The sequence below is a fragment of the Chrysochloris asiatica genome, unplaced genomic scaffold, assembly GCF_000296735.1.
Source record: "Chrysochloris asiatica unplaced genomic scaffold, ChrAsi1.0 scaffold00045, whole genome shotgun sequence".
NCBI classification, from domain to species: Eukaryota; Metazoa; Chordata; class Mammalia; order Afrosoricida; family Chrysochloridae; genus Chrysochloris; species Chrysochloris asiatica.
The window spans coordinates 8984102-8999511 of record NW_006408563.1 but is presented as its reverse complement, the minus strand read 5'-3'; the positions used below and the strand labels follow the sequence as shown (position 1 = coordinate 8999511).

The following is a 15410-nucleotide window of genomic DNA, read 5'->3' as shown; positions in this document are numbered from 1 at the left end:
CATACTTCGCAATGTTGTCCATAGCTCATCATGATCCACACAATCGAAAGCTTTTGCATAGTCAATAAAGCACAGGTAAACATCTTTCTGATATTTTCTACTTTCAGCCAAGATCCATTGGACATCAGCAACGATATCCCTCATTCCATGGCCTTTTCTGAATTTGGCTTGTACCTCTGGGAGTTCTGTCAATGTATGCTTGCAGTCATTTCTCTATTACCTTTAGTAAAACTTTACTCGCATGGGATACCAAAGAGAATGTCCGATGATTTCCACATTCCGTCGGGTCACCTCTCTTTGGGCTTCCCTGTAGGTACATGGATATTATCCTATCACAGACAGCATTGTAACTCATGACTGATATGGATATTTTCTTTTTGACAATGAATCTAACACCATTTCTTTTCAATTTGTCATTTTGGGCAAAGTAAACCATGTGGTCAGATTCAAAATGGCTAATACCAGTCCATTTAAACTCACTAATGCCTAAGATATCAATGTTTATGTGTTCCATTTCATTTTTGACAACTTCCAATTTTCCCAGAATTCATACTTCATACATTCCATATTCTGATTTTCAATGGATGTTTACAGCTGTTTCTTTCATTTTGAATTGTGCCCCATTAGCAAATGAGGGTCCCGTGGGTTTTTCTCCTCCCGGGCTTTACTCCTTTCACCTCATCACGGTCAACTCTACTTTGAGGAGGCAGCTCTTCCCCAGTCACATTTTGAGTGCCTTCCAACCTGAGGGGTTCATTTTCCAGCACTATATCTGACAGTGTTTCCCTGCTATTCATAAGGTTTTCAGTGACTAAATATTTGGAAGTAGTTCATTACTCCTTCTTCCTAGTCTGTCTTCATCTGGAAGCTCATCTGAAACCTGTCCACCATGGTTGACCCTGCTGGTATTTAAAATATCGGTCTCATAGCTTTCAGAATCATAGCAACTCACAAGCCACCACAGTACAACAAACTGATAGATGAGTGGTGGCAAAAAATACTATAGAAATAAACAATAACCATCATCCAGTGGTCTTACTGTATTTGTTCACTCTCAAAGTAATTGCTAGATATTAGGTGCGTGTGGTTTTTTTTTGTTTTTTTTTTTTTTCAGAGTGATAACAAGGGAAGTGAGTAAGGAGATTTGCAATTGACAATGAAAGAAAATATTGTTTTGCTAGATTATGTAACCTCATTGAGTCCAAACTGAATGGCTTTGCAGGGGTAGATGACAGGAGTAAGCATTAGAGTCTTTGTCATAAATAAACCAATTAGGAGCCTCTCATCCACAACGAGCACTGGTAGCAGTAGTGTGTGTGTGTGTGTGTGTGTGTGTGTGTGTGTGTGTGTGTATGGAGGGGTGTCCCAGAGCAAATGAACAGATCATGAAAACATATAAGTAGAACATACTGGTTATTCCCAACACTTCCAACATTCTCTAATCTTCTACCATCTTTTCTTCTCCCTTACTGCTGTCTTTTCAGATCTTAAAGATTCCATCAGATCTTAAAGATTCCAAAAAAAGTTTTAGTGAGAAGAACTCAGTGTTTTAAGATGATGACACAAGGTTTTAAAGAAAGGTTTATTTTGGTACACAAGATTCTCTGTTCAGAATTGAGTTCAAAGCTGATGGTTTTAGCACTTTTGCAAATGTTTCTGCTTAAGAAATTCTTCACAGATTGCTTGCTGTCAATTTCCAAATATAAAGAGTAACCCTTGGAAAAGTAATTTGAAATGCCATCTCACTGCCATATAATGTATTGTTCTGAATTAATTTCAATGGAGAAAAATGAATTATTGACTTATTTCTCGCAGCAACATTTTTTATATGCTCCTTGCACCTTTGAAAACCTAAAACTCCTGAGATGGTTTATTTCCTCAGGGATTGCCTAAGGAATTTGAAGAGCATTTTTCTCTCTTACGGAAGAATTTGTTCATGCTCAGAATAGAGAAAGAGTTAGAAAGAATACCAGGGGGAAAAAAACAAACAAACAAACAGAAAACCTGTAAACTGCTTCCTCTGACTTGACTGAAGAACCACAGTTGGAGCAATAAAATGACCTAGCGCATCTCTCCCTTCTGGAAGAATTTACTGTTTGATGCCACCCAGTCTTTTTTCCCCCTGCGTGTGAAGTTCCCCTTCATCTATGTGGGATGCCCCAAAGGTATCTCCACAGAGCAGAAATCTTCAGAGAAGCTTAAAGATATGTAGGGTAAGAAGAGACACAGGAATGAAGATTTAAGAACAAAACAGAAGAATAAAAGAAAATGGGAGCTGCTTCTCTATCTGGACCTGAATGTTCAGAATATATAAAACATTTGCTTACTGCTAGTCTGGGTGGGCAAAGATAGATGATAGTTCCACGACTTACATTCCTAAATTTAAGACGTAAATTAGAGAAATTAATTAATTACAGTAGTTCTGAAGAACAAATAAAAAATAGGAAGATGAATTATATTGTTTTAAAAGAGCAATGTTTATACCTATAAAGCATCATCCATCTTTCAGACATAAGGTGAACAATGTATTTTTCCTATCAATGCATTGATATCTATAGAACATTCAGTATGTTGAACTAGAATTGATTTAGGAACTCTGTCTGATCTGTAAGTGTCCTAATTGTTGAGAATACTAATCAGTAATGTTTATACATGTGTGCATGTATGTATATAGAGTCCTGGTGTGTAGGATAAGACTGCTAACCACGAAGTTGGTAATTCAAAACCATCAGCCACTCCTTGGAAACCCTATATGGGGTTGCTATGAGTTGGAACTAAATCAACAGTACTTTGCAACAACAACACTATACATAAATAAATAACTCAGACTCTAAATTTCTTAGGTAAGAAACATTTCACCCTGTCCCTAAGTGAAGTTTAAAAACAAAGACTCAAAAGAAGCCTATATGGCATTCATCCAAATGTAAATAGAGCATTTACAACCAAATATTAGCATATATCTATATAAATATTATCTCCATAACACAAACATATTTTAATTTGTGATACTTTCATAATGGGCTGAATTTTCTAGTTTTCTCTAATATATTTCACATAAAGTGGTACACAATCCTAGGAGTATAAAAGACTCAGAAATTGTTATTCAAAAAGACCCTCCATGGTACCCCACGATGACCAGTATGAAAAGACACCAGATGTAGACAATAAGCTTTCTAGACCAGGAAATCCTTTTCGAGAATGGGGAGCTGAGGAGATGTGAAGTACAATATTCTCAAGATACGTTTTTTAACTAGTGATTTGTGAATTACTTTGCTTTCTGGAAGATGTTTAGAGATGGGTGGATTCAAGTCTTCAAAAGTCATTACATTTTCATTTTTATTTTATGATCAACCAATAAAACAGTTGTATGCATATTGCATATATAGACACACACATCACTTCAAAATGGAATGGTCTGAGACCTTCAAAATGCATACTGAGAAATCATGGGAAAATGTAGATGGAAACTATTACATGGTTCTAGCCAATTTGGTTTCTTAGTTGGTTTATCTCTTAGTTGACCATTGCTAGGCACCAAGATGGTTTTTGACCACTGGACTGCTCTCTGTTGCTTTTATTCTTCTCGATTTATACCTTTTATAGCTATTGTTTTAATGATAAAAAGCAAAAAGAACATGAACATTTAAATTCAAGTTAATGAAGGGATTAAAAATGACAGTAATTCCAAAAATTCACTTGAAGATACTCTTTCCAGATTCATACACTGCATTTGTCTGATAAACATTCTTTTATCTGCTGTACAGCATGAAATCTGAAGGTTTTTTGCTTGTGAACGACTCCAGCCAAGCAGAGCTTAATTCCAGTTTGTGCCTAGATTTAAGTATTTAGATGCCAATTTTTCTTGAGTACCTCATGCACCCCTGAGAGCTGAGCTCCCAGAGTTAAAGGCAGAGTATATTTAAAAGTGGATTTGGACCATTTTGCCCAGCCAGCCCTTGTTGGAACATTCCTGGACACACTCCTTAATGTAGTAATATCATATCCTGAAAACCTCAGAGGCAATCTGCAAGCTTTCCTATCTACAATAGTCCCTCCATGATTTCCATAGGCCAGGCATGTGTCAGCCATGGTTGTGGGAGGAGATCCCTGTATTCTCTGTGCCATATAAAAGGTCACCACACGGAGCTAGAACTTTGGAAACTCATCATGGTGTCATTGATGATTTCCCTTATCTGGCTGATCTATGTTTTCATGTCTTGTATTTGCTTGTGTTTAAGACTTAATAAAGAGTCTCTATAATATTCATGTCTTTGAGATAGGGTCTCTTTTCTCTCCTACAACATATCACACATCAAAATGTCTCTGTACTTTAAAAACCAGTAAAGAGAATTAGCTTTCTAAAAAAAAAAAAAAAAGCCTTGCAAAGCTGTCTGATATTTTCTCTTAGGAAATTCTAAGAATAAACCAATTGATTAAGTGCAAACCAAATGTCAGATCATGAAAATAGTTTTTATTTTGGCATGATAACATAAAATTTTCTATCTTTCTTTTAACATATTTAGTTCCCAAGCCAAGTATTTTTAAATTTGTTGACAATAAACTTTTCTTTTCCACAAGTGATTTAAAGTAAATTCATTAGCATATGTCTACAGTCTGATGGAAAAAGTAAAAATTTATTGTCTGTAACGGATGCATATTCATCTCTCATATTTCAGACATGTCAGGAGGGACTAGTCCTTGGAGAAGGACATCATGCTTGATAAAGTGGGGGGGGGTCAGCAAATAAGAGAAAAACCCCTAATGAGATGAATTGGCACAGTTGCAGCTGCAGTGGGTTGAAGCATAGCAGAAGTTGTGAGGTTGGCACAGAACCAGGCAGTGTTTCGTTCTGTTTTGCATAGGGTTGCTATGAGTCAGAACGTACTCAATGGCACCTAATAACAAAACAACAATGAATGCATATGTTGTTGTTAGGTGCTTTTGAGTCAATTCCGACTCACAGCGACCCTGTATAGGGTTTCCAAGGAGCAGCTAGCGAGTTTGAACCACCAACCTTGCTGTTCAAATTGACTTTGCTATCCAGCACATATCCAACAGTGTCACACCAGGACTCATAAATAATGTTAGAGATCACATTTTAAATGAACTTGTTAATAAATCTTTGCTATAATGATCTATAATAAATTATTTTACTAAAAAGTTATTCTTTATTATGCTACACAAAAATGGTAAAACAATTTAAGGAAGCATGCAAAACTTTGTGTTATGGGAGTCAAAGAAAATTGAGAAATATTGGGTGAAGAAGATAATCTCGGCAATTGATTGGTAACCTGAACCATTTTAGCATTCAAAAGACTAATAATTAAAATTTCATTATTAGCACAATAAACCTTACTCCTTTACTATCCCTTTGAAATTATTCTCTGGTTTGATTACATAGGGAAGAAAATCTATTTAATCTATTTAAAAATCAACATTTTCCTTTTGTTGTTATTGTTAAGTGCCGTCCAGTTGATTCCAACCCATAGTGATCCAGTATAGGGTTTCCAAGGAGCAGCTGGTGAGCTTGAACCAGCTTGAACCACCGACCTTGCAATTCAAACGACTTTGCAGTCTGACGCATTAGCCCACTGCACCACACCAGAAATCAGTGGCCTGTTACAAAAGTGGACTCCTGGTGTGGCGTTGTAGGAAAAGCACTGGACTGCTAACTACAAGGCCAGAAGTTCAAACTTACCCGCTGCTCCTTGGAAACCCTGCAGCCTTGGCAATACAGGGTCACTATGAATCAGAACCTTGGCCCTTGACAACAACAAAGGCTGTGGCTGTGATGGTATTCACCACTGCACATATGTGAGCATCAAACATGCCAGCATCAAAACTTGCAGAGTGGATTGTCAGTGGCTTGAAAGAAAATCTTTCAGACAAACAAGGGTTTCTTCTTTTTTTTTTTATCCCTAGGAACCAAATTGTTGTGGGGAGAGAGTGAATCAGACGTGTTTAGCAACATTCTTTAAGCAGGACTCAAAAGCAGGCTGACTCTGTAATTACAAATCTACTTTAGGAACCCAGTGCCACTGGCTCTTAATCTTTTCATATATTCTTTTAAGAAATGCTGCATCACCAGACTCCTGCTAGAGTGGATGATACTGTGGGTAAACATACACATCAAAGAGTCTGGGTGGAATCCCAAAGGTAAAAATTTTTTAGGAATACCTAAACCAGTTTTCTAGCCTGTCTTAACAATGAAGGCACTCACTCATCTATGCCAAGAAATTTGGAAAACAGCTACCTGGCCAACTGATTGAATGAGATTCATATTTTGCCCATTCCAGAGAGGTGACCCAATGGAATGTGGAACTTGTCAAACAATATTATTAATATCACATATAAGCTAATTTTGCTGAAGATAATTCAAAAATGGTTGCAAGAGTACATCAACAGAGAACTGCCAGCAATTCAAGTCTGATTCAGAGGAAAACGTAGAAGTAGGAAAACAATGATGACATCAGCTAGATCTTGGCTGAAAGCAGAGAATACCAGAAATATATTTACTTGTGCTTTATTGATATGTAAAGGCTTTTTGACTGTGTGGACCATGACAAGCTATGGGTAACACTGTAAAGAATGGGTGTTCTAGAACACTTCATTGCACTCAAGAGGAACCTGTGCATAGACTAAGAGGCAGTCGTTCGAACCGCATAAGATGATACTGAGTGGTTTCAAATCAGGAAAGTTGTGTACCAGAGTTGTATTGAATCACCGTATTTATTCAATCTGTGCACTGGACAAAAATCTGAGAAACTGGATTATATGAAGAAGAACATGGCATCAGGATTGGAGGAAGACTCATTAGCAACTTGTGATATACACATGATACATCCTTGTTTGCTGCAAGTGAAGAAGACTTGAAATACTTGCTGATGAAATACTGCAGCCTTCAGTATGGATAGCCTCTCAATGTAAAGAAAGCAAAAATCCTCACAACTTGACCAATAAATAACTTAATAAATGGGGAAAAAATTGAAGTTTTTGAAGACTTCATTTTGCTTGGATCCACAATCAACACTCATGGAAGCAGTAGTTAAGAAATCAAACAATGTATTGTGTTAGGCAAATTTGCTGCAAAAGACCTCTTTAAAGTTTCAGGATTAAGATACACTGACCCAAACCATGGTATTTTCCATCCCCTCATATGTATGTTAAAGTTGGACAATGAATAAGGAAGACCATAAAGAATCAATACAATTGAATTATAGTTTTGGAGAAGAATATAAAAGTGCCACAGACTGCCAGAAGAAATAACAAATCTGTGTTGTAAGAAGTACAGCCAGAATACTCCTTAGAAGTCAGGACGGCGTGACTTCATCTCTCATACTTTGGACATGTTATCAGGAGGGACCAATCCTTGGAGAAGGACATCATGCTTGGTAAAGTGGAGGATCAGAGAAAAAGAAGAAGGCCCCTAACAAGATGGGTTGTCATAGTGACAAGAGCACTAGACTCAAATGTAACAGCAATTGTGAGGCTGACGCTGGACTGGGTAGTGTTTCATTCTGTTGTGCATAGACTCTATGGCATCTAACAACAACAAACCAATTTATTTCACTTAATATTTCACTCTTTTGCATATATGAGTATGCTATAGAATAAAGATATCTGTAATTAAATCTAAAACAATCATTTAAATAAGTATAAAATAAACATTTTGGTCAGCATGTCTAATTCTACAAAGGTTTTCTTGTTTTTTGCTTTGTTTTATTAATGATACTTAAAATAATGGTGTTTCTTACAACTGTCAACATTGATAGATTCAATGAATAAGGGCATGAGATTTGAGGTTTCAGTACTTTCTCCCCTTCTCATAAAACAGATATCTAATAAGCCTGATGAGCTAACATGTTTGCAATCTAGACTCGTACTGTGTTTCTAACTGCTAGTTGTGTTCCATTTGTGTATCCCCAAAAATACTTCTTGAAAGGAGAATTGCTAATAGTTTTGTTTCATATGTATGGTTTTCTTGAAAGCATTGTGTTGACTCTTGTTTCTTTTGCTAGGGGCGCAGGCTGCATCTTTATTGAAATGTTCCAGGGTCAACCTTTGTTTCCTGGGGTTTCTAACATCTTTGAGCAGCTGGAGAAGATCTGGGAGGTAAGAGACGTATTCCTCCTCCTAAGCTTTAAAAGAAATAATCTGTATTTCAAACTTTGAATCAAATTTGCGTTAGAGGCGGATGAAGCAGTCCATCTGCTTTGAGACACTAAGTCACTATAGTTAAGGTTGGTATTTACCATAGATGCAAGCACCTTGGGGATGAGTGGTCAGGAAACTTCCTGTTGGCCGTTCGCTGTCCATGAATCCACCTCACTGATGAAGTTCAAGTCTTCTGTTCCCTATTGCTATTATTACCTTGTCCTCCGAGAGCACCTGATGCCATTGTTCTCTAGGTACATCTTTCTACTCTAACACAGATGGGGTTGTCATTAAAAAAAGTATTATTTTAATAAGTATTAATATTAGCATATTCTTCTGTGCTATTACTACATTTGAAAAGTTGTATATAAACTATTTTTATATAATTTACTGTTTTTAAATGACCATAATTTAAAAAGGAATCATTTACAGCTCTTTGCATTTAGCACAGCATTGAGAAATCCTAGAACAGAAGACTAGATTACATGTTTCCCAGGATCTGATGGGAAAGTTCAAGTTTTCAGAACTGGTCTTAGTGATTAACACTGGCCATCTGAAGGATATTTTAGGTAATTCTGTAGATGAATAAATCTGAATTTGAATCTGGACATGCAGTACCAAAGAATGAGTGATGAAGCAAAAACAAACATGTCTTAACAAATCAGCCAACAGGCCCTGCCCAGGAAGCTATGTTCATTTCTGCCACTATCTTTATCACACGGCAGTAAATCAAAGGGACTTTATTTTGACATTTATGACAGCTCATTACAAATGTAAAACAAATAAACATATTAGAAATAACACTGACTTGAAGTCAAGGGACGCAAGTTCCAAACCCAGCTCTAACTTGAGATGTGAAGTAGAACAAATCACATAACCAACCTCCCTTGTTGGCCTCAGAGTCTTAAACTGTATTTGATTCTCTGATTTCATGAAATTGTAACTTCTTTGAACAATGCTGGAAGGGAATATTATTGCTCCCACCATTTGTAATCACTGTTCTTCTCTGTTCCTTTAATTTTATCCTCAATAAATTACTTCACAAGTTTATCAGTTTACATAATTCATCGCTGACTTTCAATCTCTACTTCAAAGAGAGAGTTCCTTTTTTTAGCTATGAACTTTATGGATACCAAGAGGTCAGATTCATTCAATTTCATTTTCCCCACCCCCACCCCTCCGGTTGAAGCTGGTAGACACCAGGCTTGTAATCACATCTGTGGGTCCGAGAGCTGAAGATGAGAGGCAGTTGCCACATTCAGGATCTGTACTGTCTTTTGTACTGGTGTATCTCAAGCAGGTTATAAAATTAAATGTATTACAAATAGTCCTTGAATTTGTGTTTCACTAAATGTGGTTGATACATAGAAAAATAGGAGAGCTGTATTTTAGGTTCTGTGATATTTGATGTAAGAATCACTTTGTTGAAAGCAATGGGTCGATTCTAAATCTTCCAACTTCTATCTACAATTTTCCTCTACATTTTTCCTGAGATGCCACTATTAGAAATAAAGGCATAAAGAAGAGTTCTGAATCTTTACCATCTTCCTTAAGTGAATGTGTATGTTTACATCTGATTAGCTACCAGCAGTATCTAGCCAATTAAAAAAAAAAATGATTTCTTTCAAGAAATTGTTTTAACAAATAACTAAGGATTCAGTTCTAAAATCAGAATAAAATAAACTATGTAGATTTTAAATCCACTCATCCTAGTGTCTTTTGTTTCTGTTTCAAAAGGCAGATAAACCTCTGCTCTAGCCCACTGTGATTGCAACATAGCATTCAGTAGTTGCCTTTTAAGAGCTTTCAGGGAAGAGTAAATCAATGATTTTTGGTTGTTAATTTCCCAGACAGTGAAGTGAAGATTTAGTAATTTTCTGAAGTGTAATTCAATAACTTCCAAATAGAAACTTGAGCATCAATCTCACAAACAAAGCACATTCCATTTTTGTTTAAACTTAAAATCTAACATTTAAAAAGTATATTCATTTTATTGTTAAATGTAGTAAGGAGTAACCGACAATTCTGGTAACTTCACCTTAGAGAAGATATCAATGTAGTCATTATGTGCTTCCTTTGATGCTTCTCTTCATTGTCTTTGCTTTCTCTTCATTGTGCTTTCCAGCCAACACAAGATGTATGGGCACACGTGACTCACACCCACTTGTTGACACATGCATCTGTGCAAGGACATTAGATGATGTGGTAGAATAGAAGAATTAGTTCCCTATCCTCTGGTCCTCTCCCACAAAAGAAGAATTAGTCCAGTTGGTTTTTCAAAATGGATTCCAGGATTCTTAGTGTTTCTTCAGGATCAGGATGGTTAATAAGAAAAGCCTATAATCCTCTCAGTAGCTTTTCAGTTTGTTTAGGGAACAGATCAAAGGAGAAAGATTTTACTGGGTGCAATGATTTTTTTTTTTTTTAAATAAGGGAAAATAGCACTTCAGTGTCTTTTGTGTAAGGACAAACTTAATACGGCATCAGAAAGTGTACTTCTCAATCAGAGTCCTAGTTAGCAAACTGGTAGATTTTTAAGATTCTGGATTCTTTATTTTCTGGATTGATTATTTTCAAGATTAGGCAACGGACTTCCTGCCAGAAAAATTGAGCTGGCATCTATATCCCCAGACCTTTGCAGATGGAGTCTCAAGACTCTTTCCATGAGAGATGATTCTAATAGGAGTTGTATTTTAGTGGTGTACTGAGAGATACGGAGTCGCTGTAGGATAATGCACTGAACCTCAAGATCGATCTGAACCCTAAAGTCGGCAGTTCAAACTCACTGCTCCATATAGAGGGTCACTATGTGTCAGAATCAACTCGATGGAACTTAATAACTACAACAATGAAAGATAGTCATATTCTACTAATACTAAAACAATGTTACTTTGGCTCCCATATGTTACTGACTATGGGTTTTATAAGGAATCCTGGTGGTACAGTGGATTAGGTTAATAGAAAAATTGTCAGTTTGACCCACAAGTTACTCCATGGGAAAAAGATGAAGCGGTCTACTTCCGTAAAGATTTACAGACTTGGAAACCCTATTGATGGGTTCTATAGGATCTCTATGACTTAGAATCCAACTGATGGTAGTGGGTTTCATTGGATTTATGAGTTTTATGATAATTACATGATCTACTTACCAGAATGGAAAGGTGATACCTACTGGGTACACCTTGTGACAGCTCCATCTAGAATATGTTACCATTACAATCTAACAGTGATAAACCAAATACCATATTCCAAGTTGCTGGACCACAGAGAAAATAAGCAGATGAGATGAATTTGGTAGAAAGGTTGGGATCATTTTTAGCCAGCCTTCCACTGCTTAAAGGTCAGTAACTTGAATCCTTTTTAACTTGATCCCATCAGAGAACAGCTGAATGTCCATGTTGAGGCATAATTTATCCTGTCAGATGTCTCCTGTCAACATGCATATGGTCATCGAGTATAAGGCAGAAAGACATTGACTCCTACCTTTCTAATCCCAGCATGGAGTCCTGAAACATGATGATCATGCCGTTAATGTTTAGTGATGAGTACTGGACTTTAAGGAAGCCTATCTGATCTGCCTCAAGGAGCTCTGGTAGCATAGTGGTTATGAACTGGGCTGCGTACTGCAAGGTCAGCAGTTTGAAACTACCAGCTGTTCCACAGGAGAACGATGAGTCTTTCTGCTCCTGTAAAGATTTACAGCCTCAGAAACCCTGTACAGGGTTGTTATGAGTCGGAACCAACTCCACGGCACATAACAACAACCACCACATCTGATCTGCCTCAGAATAACAAATGAATTAGTGAAAACACAAGTTTGAGACCATAGGAATATACTACACAGTTATAGAAACACTAAAGAAGTTACCAATGTTGGAAACACTGAAGTTCCTTTCTATAAACAACAGCTAGACTAATGTGACATGCATCTGCTTCTCGATTTCTCCCCCATCTGTCCTTCATGTATCTGTATCTGCTTTAACTGCCTTGTCTCCACTCTCACCTTTCTTCTCTTTAAATAGGTATTGGGAGTCCCTACAGAAGACAATTGGCCTGGAGTCTCCAAGTTACCTAACTACAACCCAGGTAATATTAACTCAAACTTCCAAATGCCCTGATAATTAGCAATCTGATGAGAATGTTGACCACAAAAGCAGGATGTTCTTCTTGTACTGTGAACTCCACAGAAAAGAGTCACTTATTCCATCGTGGATCCTTTTACAAATGAGGACACTGTAGTTAGGGTTAGATCAGTTCCCCACCTCTGCAAAACACAAAAGAGTAAAATCGATTCCATATCTATTTCTGAATACCTGATGGCACGAAAGAACAACTAAAAAAATGGTCTTATGTTTGAGCTCCAAAACTATTATTGAAGTTATTTGCTAGATTATTGTGTCCCATAAAGTATAAAAGAAAGTTAATATAAATGAGGGAGTTAGTGGCTTGCAAGGCCTAGGACATGCCAGGTAAAGTGGATAGCTCTAGATTATGGTGGTAGTGTGGTTGTTTGCTCTATAGTTGGTTTTGGCTCGTAGTGACCCCATATAGGGCTTCTGAGGCTGTAAATCTTTACAGGAACAAAAAGTCTCATCTTTCTCCCATGGAGTTGCAGATGGATTCAAACTGCTGACCTTGTGATTAGTAACCCAACATATAACCTACTACTTCACCAGAACAATACTTACCCAGAATTCATCCATTGCCTTTACACCTGGGACTTGTTAATTTTCTGTTGCACATTTGGTTTTCCAAGACTGACTTCTGAGGGGAAATCAGAAAGTGATGGAATTGTTGGCCATGGGAAAGTTTTTGAGGATTCTCATGGCCAAGCAAGAGGGGTCAAATTACCCTGTGGTCATTTTGAGTATGTTGAAACAAAGGGTAAAATACAAACAATGAAGATGACGGGCCATACCAGAGGCTACAGGAATGAGTGTAATGACCATGTTGTTGTTGTTAAGTGGCGTAGAGTCAGTTCTGACTCATAGTGACCCTGTATAGGGTTTCCAGAGAAGGCTGGTGAGTTTGAACTGCCAACCTTGCAGTTCAAACCAAACTTGTGGTCCAGTGCTTATCCTACAGTGCCACACCAGGACATGTTGTTGTTAAGTGCCATCGAATTGGTTCCAACTCACTGTGACCCCGTACAGGGTTTCCAAGGAGCGGCTGATGAGTTTGATCTATCAATCTTGTGGTTCACATTGACCTTTTGGTCCAGGGCTTTATGCCACAGTGGCACACCAGGACTCCCAAAGTTTAAATTTCACTGCCAGGATAAAAAAGGAAGGTAGATCTTACAGAAAAGGACAAGGGTAGGATGCATGTGGCTCAAACCAGATTCTCTAATCTTTATATTCTTATATTGTCCCATTACGACAAACAGATTCCTTCCAAATTGCTGTGATTACTGACTTTGGTATGAAATTGTTCTGGGAGAGTTTCAAGAGAGAATGAAATTGTAGGAGATTGGAAAGATGATTAAAGAAGAAAACAGAAGACATAGGAGGTTGGGAATATTTTTCTTCTTTTCTTAATCATCTGATACTTTTGTTCAAACAGCGATACCAGATCAAAGATCTTGGAGCTCACTAGAATTATGGAGATCCTACAGCAGGTTAAAGCTGAATTTTAAAGCCCTTTCAATTGCTTAGTAGATGGTCATATCCATTGCTATGTGGCCTTAGTGATATTTATAAATGTTCACCATTTCTAACCATTTTGCTGACATTCAGCACAGGAGAAAAAGGGCCATTCTCTGATTGCAAAGTTTAGAATGGTGCCCTTTTCCTTTCGTTTGAAATGTTGCTCTTCTTTGGTGTCTTTGAGTCAGTTCTGACTCATAGTAACCCTATCCCCAACAGAACTAAACACTGCCAGTCCTCCATCACCTTCTCAACTGTCATTATGTTTGAGCCCACTGTTGCTGCCATTGTGTCAATTCATTTTGTTAGGAGTCTTCCTTTTATTTTACAAACCCTCCACTTTTCCAAGCATCCTGGCCTTCTCCAGGGACTAATCTCTCTTGATTACATGTCCAAAGGATGAGAGATGAAGTACTGCCATCCTCGATTCTAAGGAGCATTCTGGTTGTACTTATTCTAAGACAGACTTGTTTGTTCTTCTGACAATTCATGGTACTGTCAATATTCTTCTCCAACATCATAATTCAAATGCATCAACTCTTGTATGGTCTTCCTTATTCATTATCTAACTTTCACATGTATAGGAAATTACATGGCTTAAGTCAGGCACATCTTAGTCCTCAAAGTGACATCTTTGTTCTTGAACACTTTAAAGGGGTCTTTTTGTAGCAAATTGGCTAATGCAGTATGTCATTTGATCGCTTGACTGCTGCTTCCATGAACATGGGTTGTAGATCCAAGCAAAATGAAATCTTTGACAACTTCAATCTTTTCTTCAGTTATCATGATGTTATTAGTCCAGCTGTGAGGATTTTCTTTTTCTTTACATTGAGGTGCAGTTCATACTGAAGTCTTTAATCTTCGTAAGTATTTCAAGTCCTCTTCGCTTCCAGCAAGCAAAGATGTATCATCCTAAAGAAACGTAACCCAATGGAATATGAAAATCATCAAATAATATTATTAATAACACATGCAAGTAAAATTTTGCTTAAGATAATTCAAAAATGGTTGCAGCAGTACATTAACAGAAGATTCCAGTGGTTTAAGCTGGATTCTCAAATGATCTCTTTCAATCGGTTGGCCAGGTAGGTAGCTGCTTCCAAATTTCTTAGCGTACAAAATTGACCACCTCAGCACTGCATCAGTTTGTTGAAACATTTCAATTTGTATTCCATCAATTCCTGGAGTATTTGTTTTTACCATTACCTTCAGTGCAACTTGAACGTCTTCTTTCAATACCATCGGTTCTTAACCATATGGTACTGCTTGATATGATTTAATATCAACTAACTCTTTTTGGTACAGTGACTCTGTGTATTCCATATTCTTTGGTACGTCCTGTGTTGTTTAATATTTTGCACATTGTTGTTGGTTTTGTTAGGTGCCATCGAGTTGGTACCAACTCATAGCGATCTTGTGCACAGCAGAATGAAACACTGTCCACTCCTGGGCCAACCTCACTACTGTTGCCACACTTGAGTCCATCAATGCTGCCACTTGGCCAATCCATCTTGTTGGGGTCTTCCTCTTTTTCTCTGACCCTCCATCTTACCAAACATGATATCCTTCACCCCCCTGACAATATGTTCGAAGTATGAGAGATGAAGTTTG

General features: G+C 37.4%; 1 protein-coding gene across 4 annotated transcripts in view; it reads left to right on the top strand.

Moving 5' to 3' along the window:
- Positions 1 to 15410, top strand: part of CDK15 (cyclin-dependent kinase 15) — a 126717-nt gene that overhangs the window by 58722 nt on the left and 52585 nt on the right. For all 4 annotated transcript variants that reach the window (XM_006861982.1, XM_006861980.1, XM_006861981.1 and 1 more), the window contains exons 9-10: positions 8019 to 8112; positions 12177 to 12240. In XM_006861982.1, the coding sequence (XP_006862044.1) occupies positions 8019 to 8112; positions 12177 to 12240 (158 nt within the window). The remainder of the gene's footprint in view (positions 1 to 8018; positions 8113 to 12176; positions 12241 to 15410) is intronic.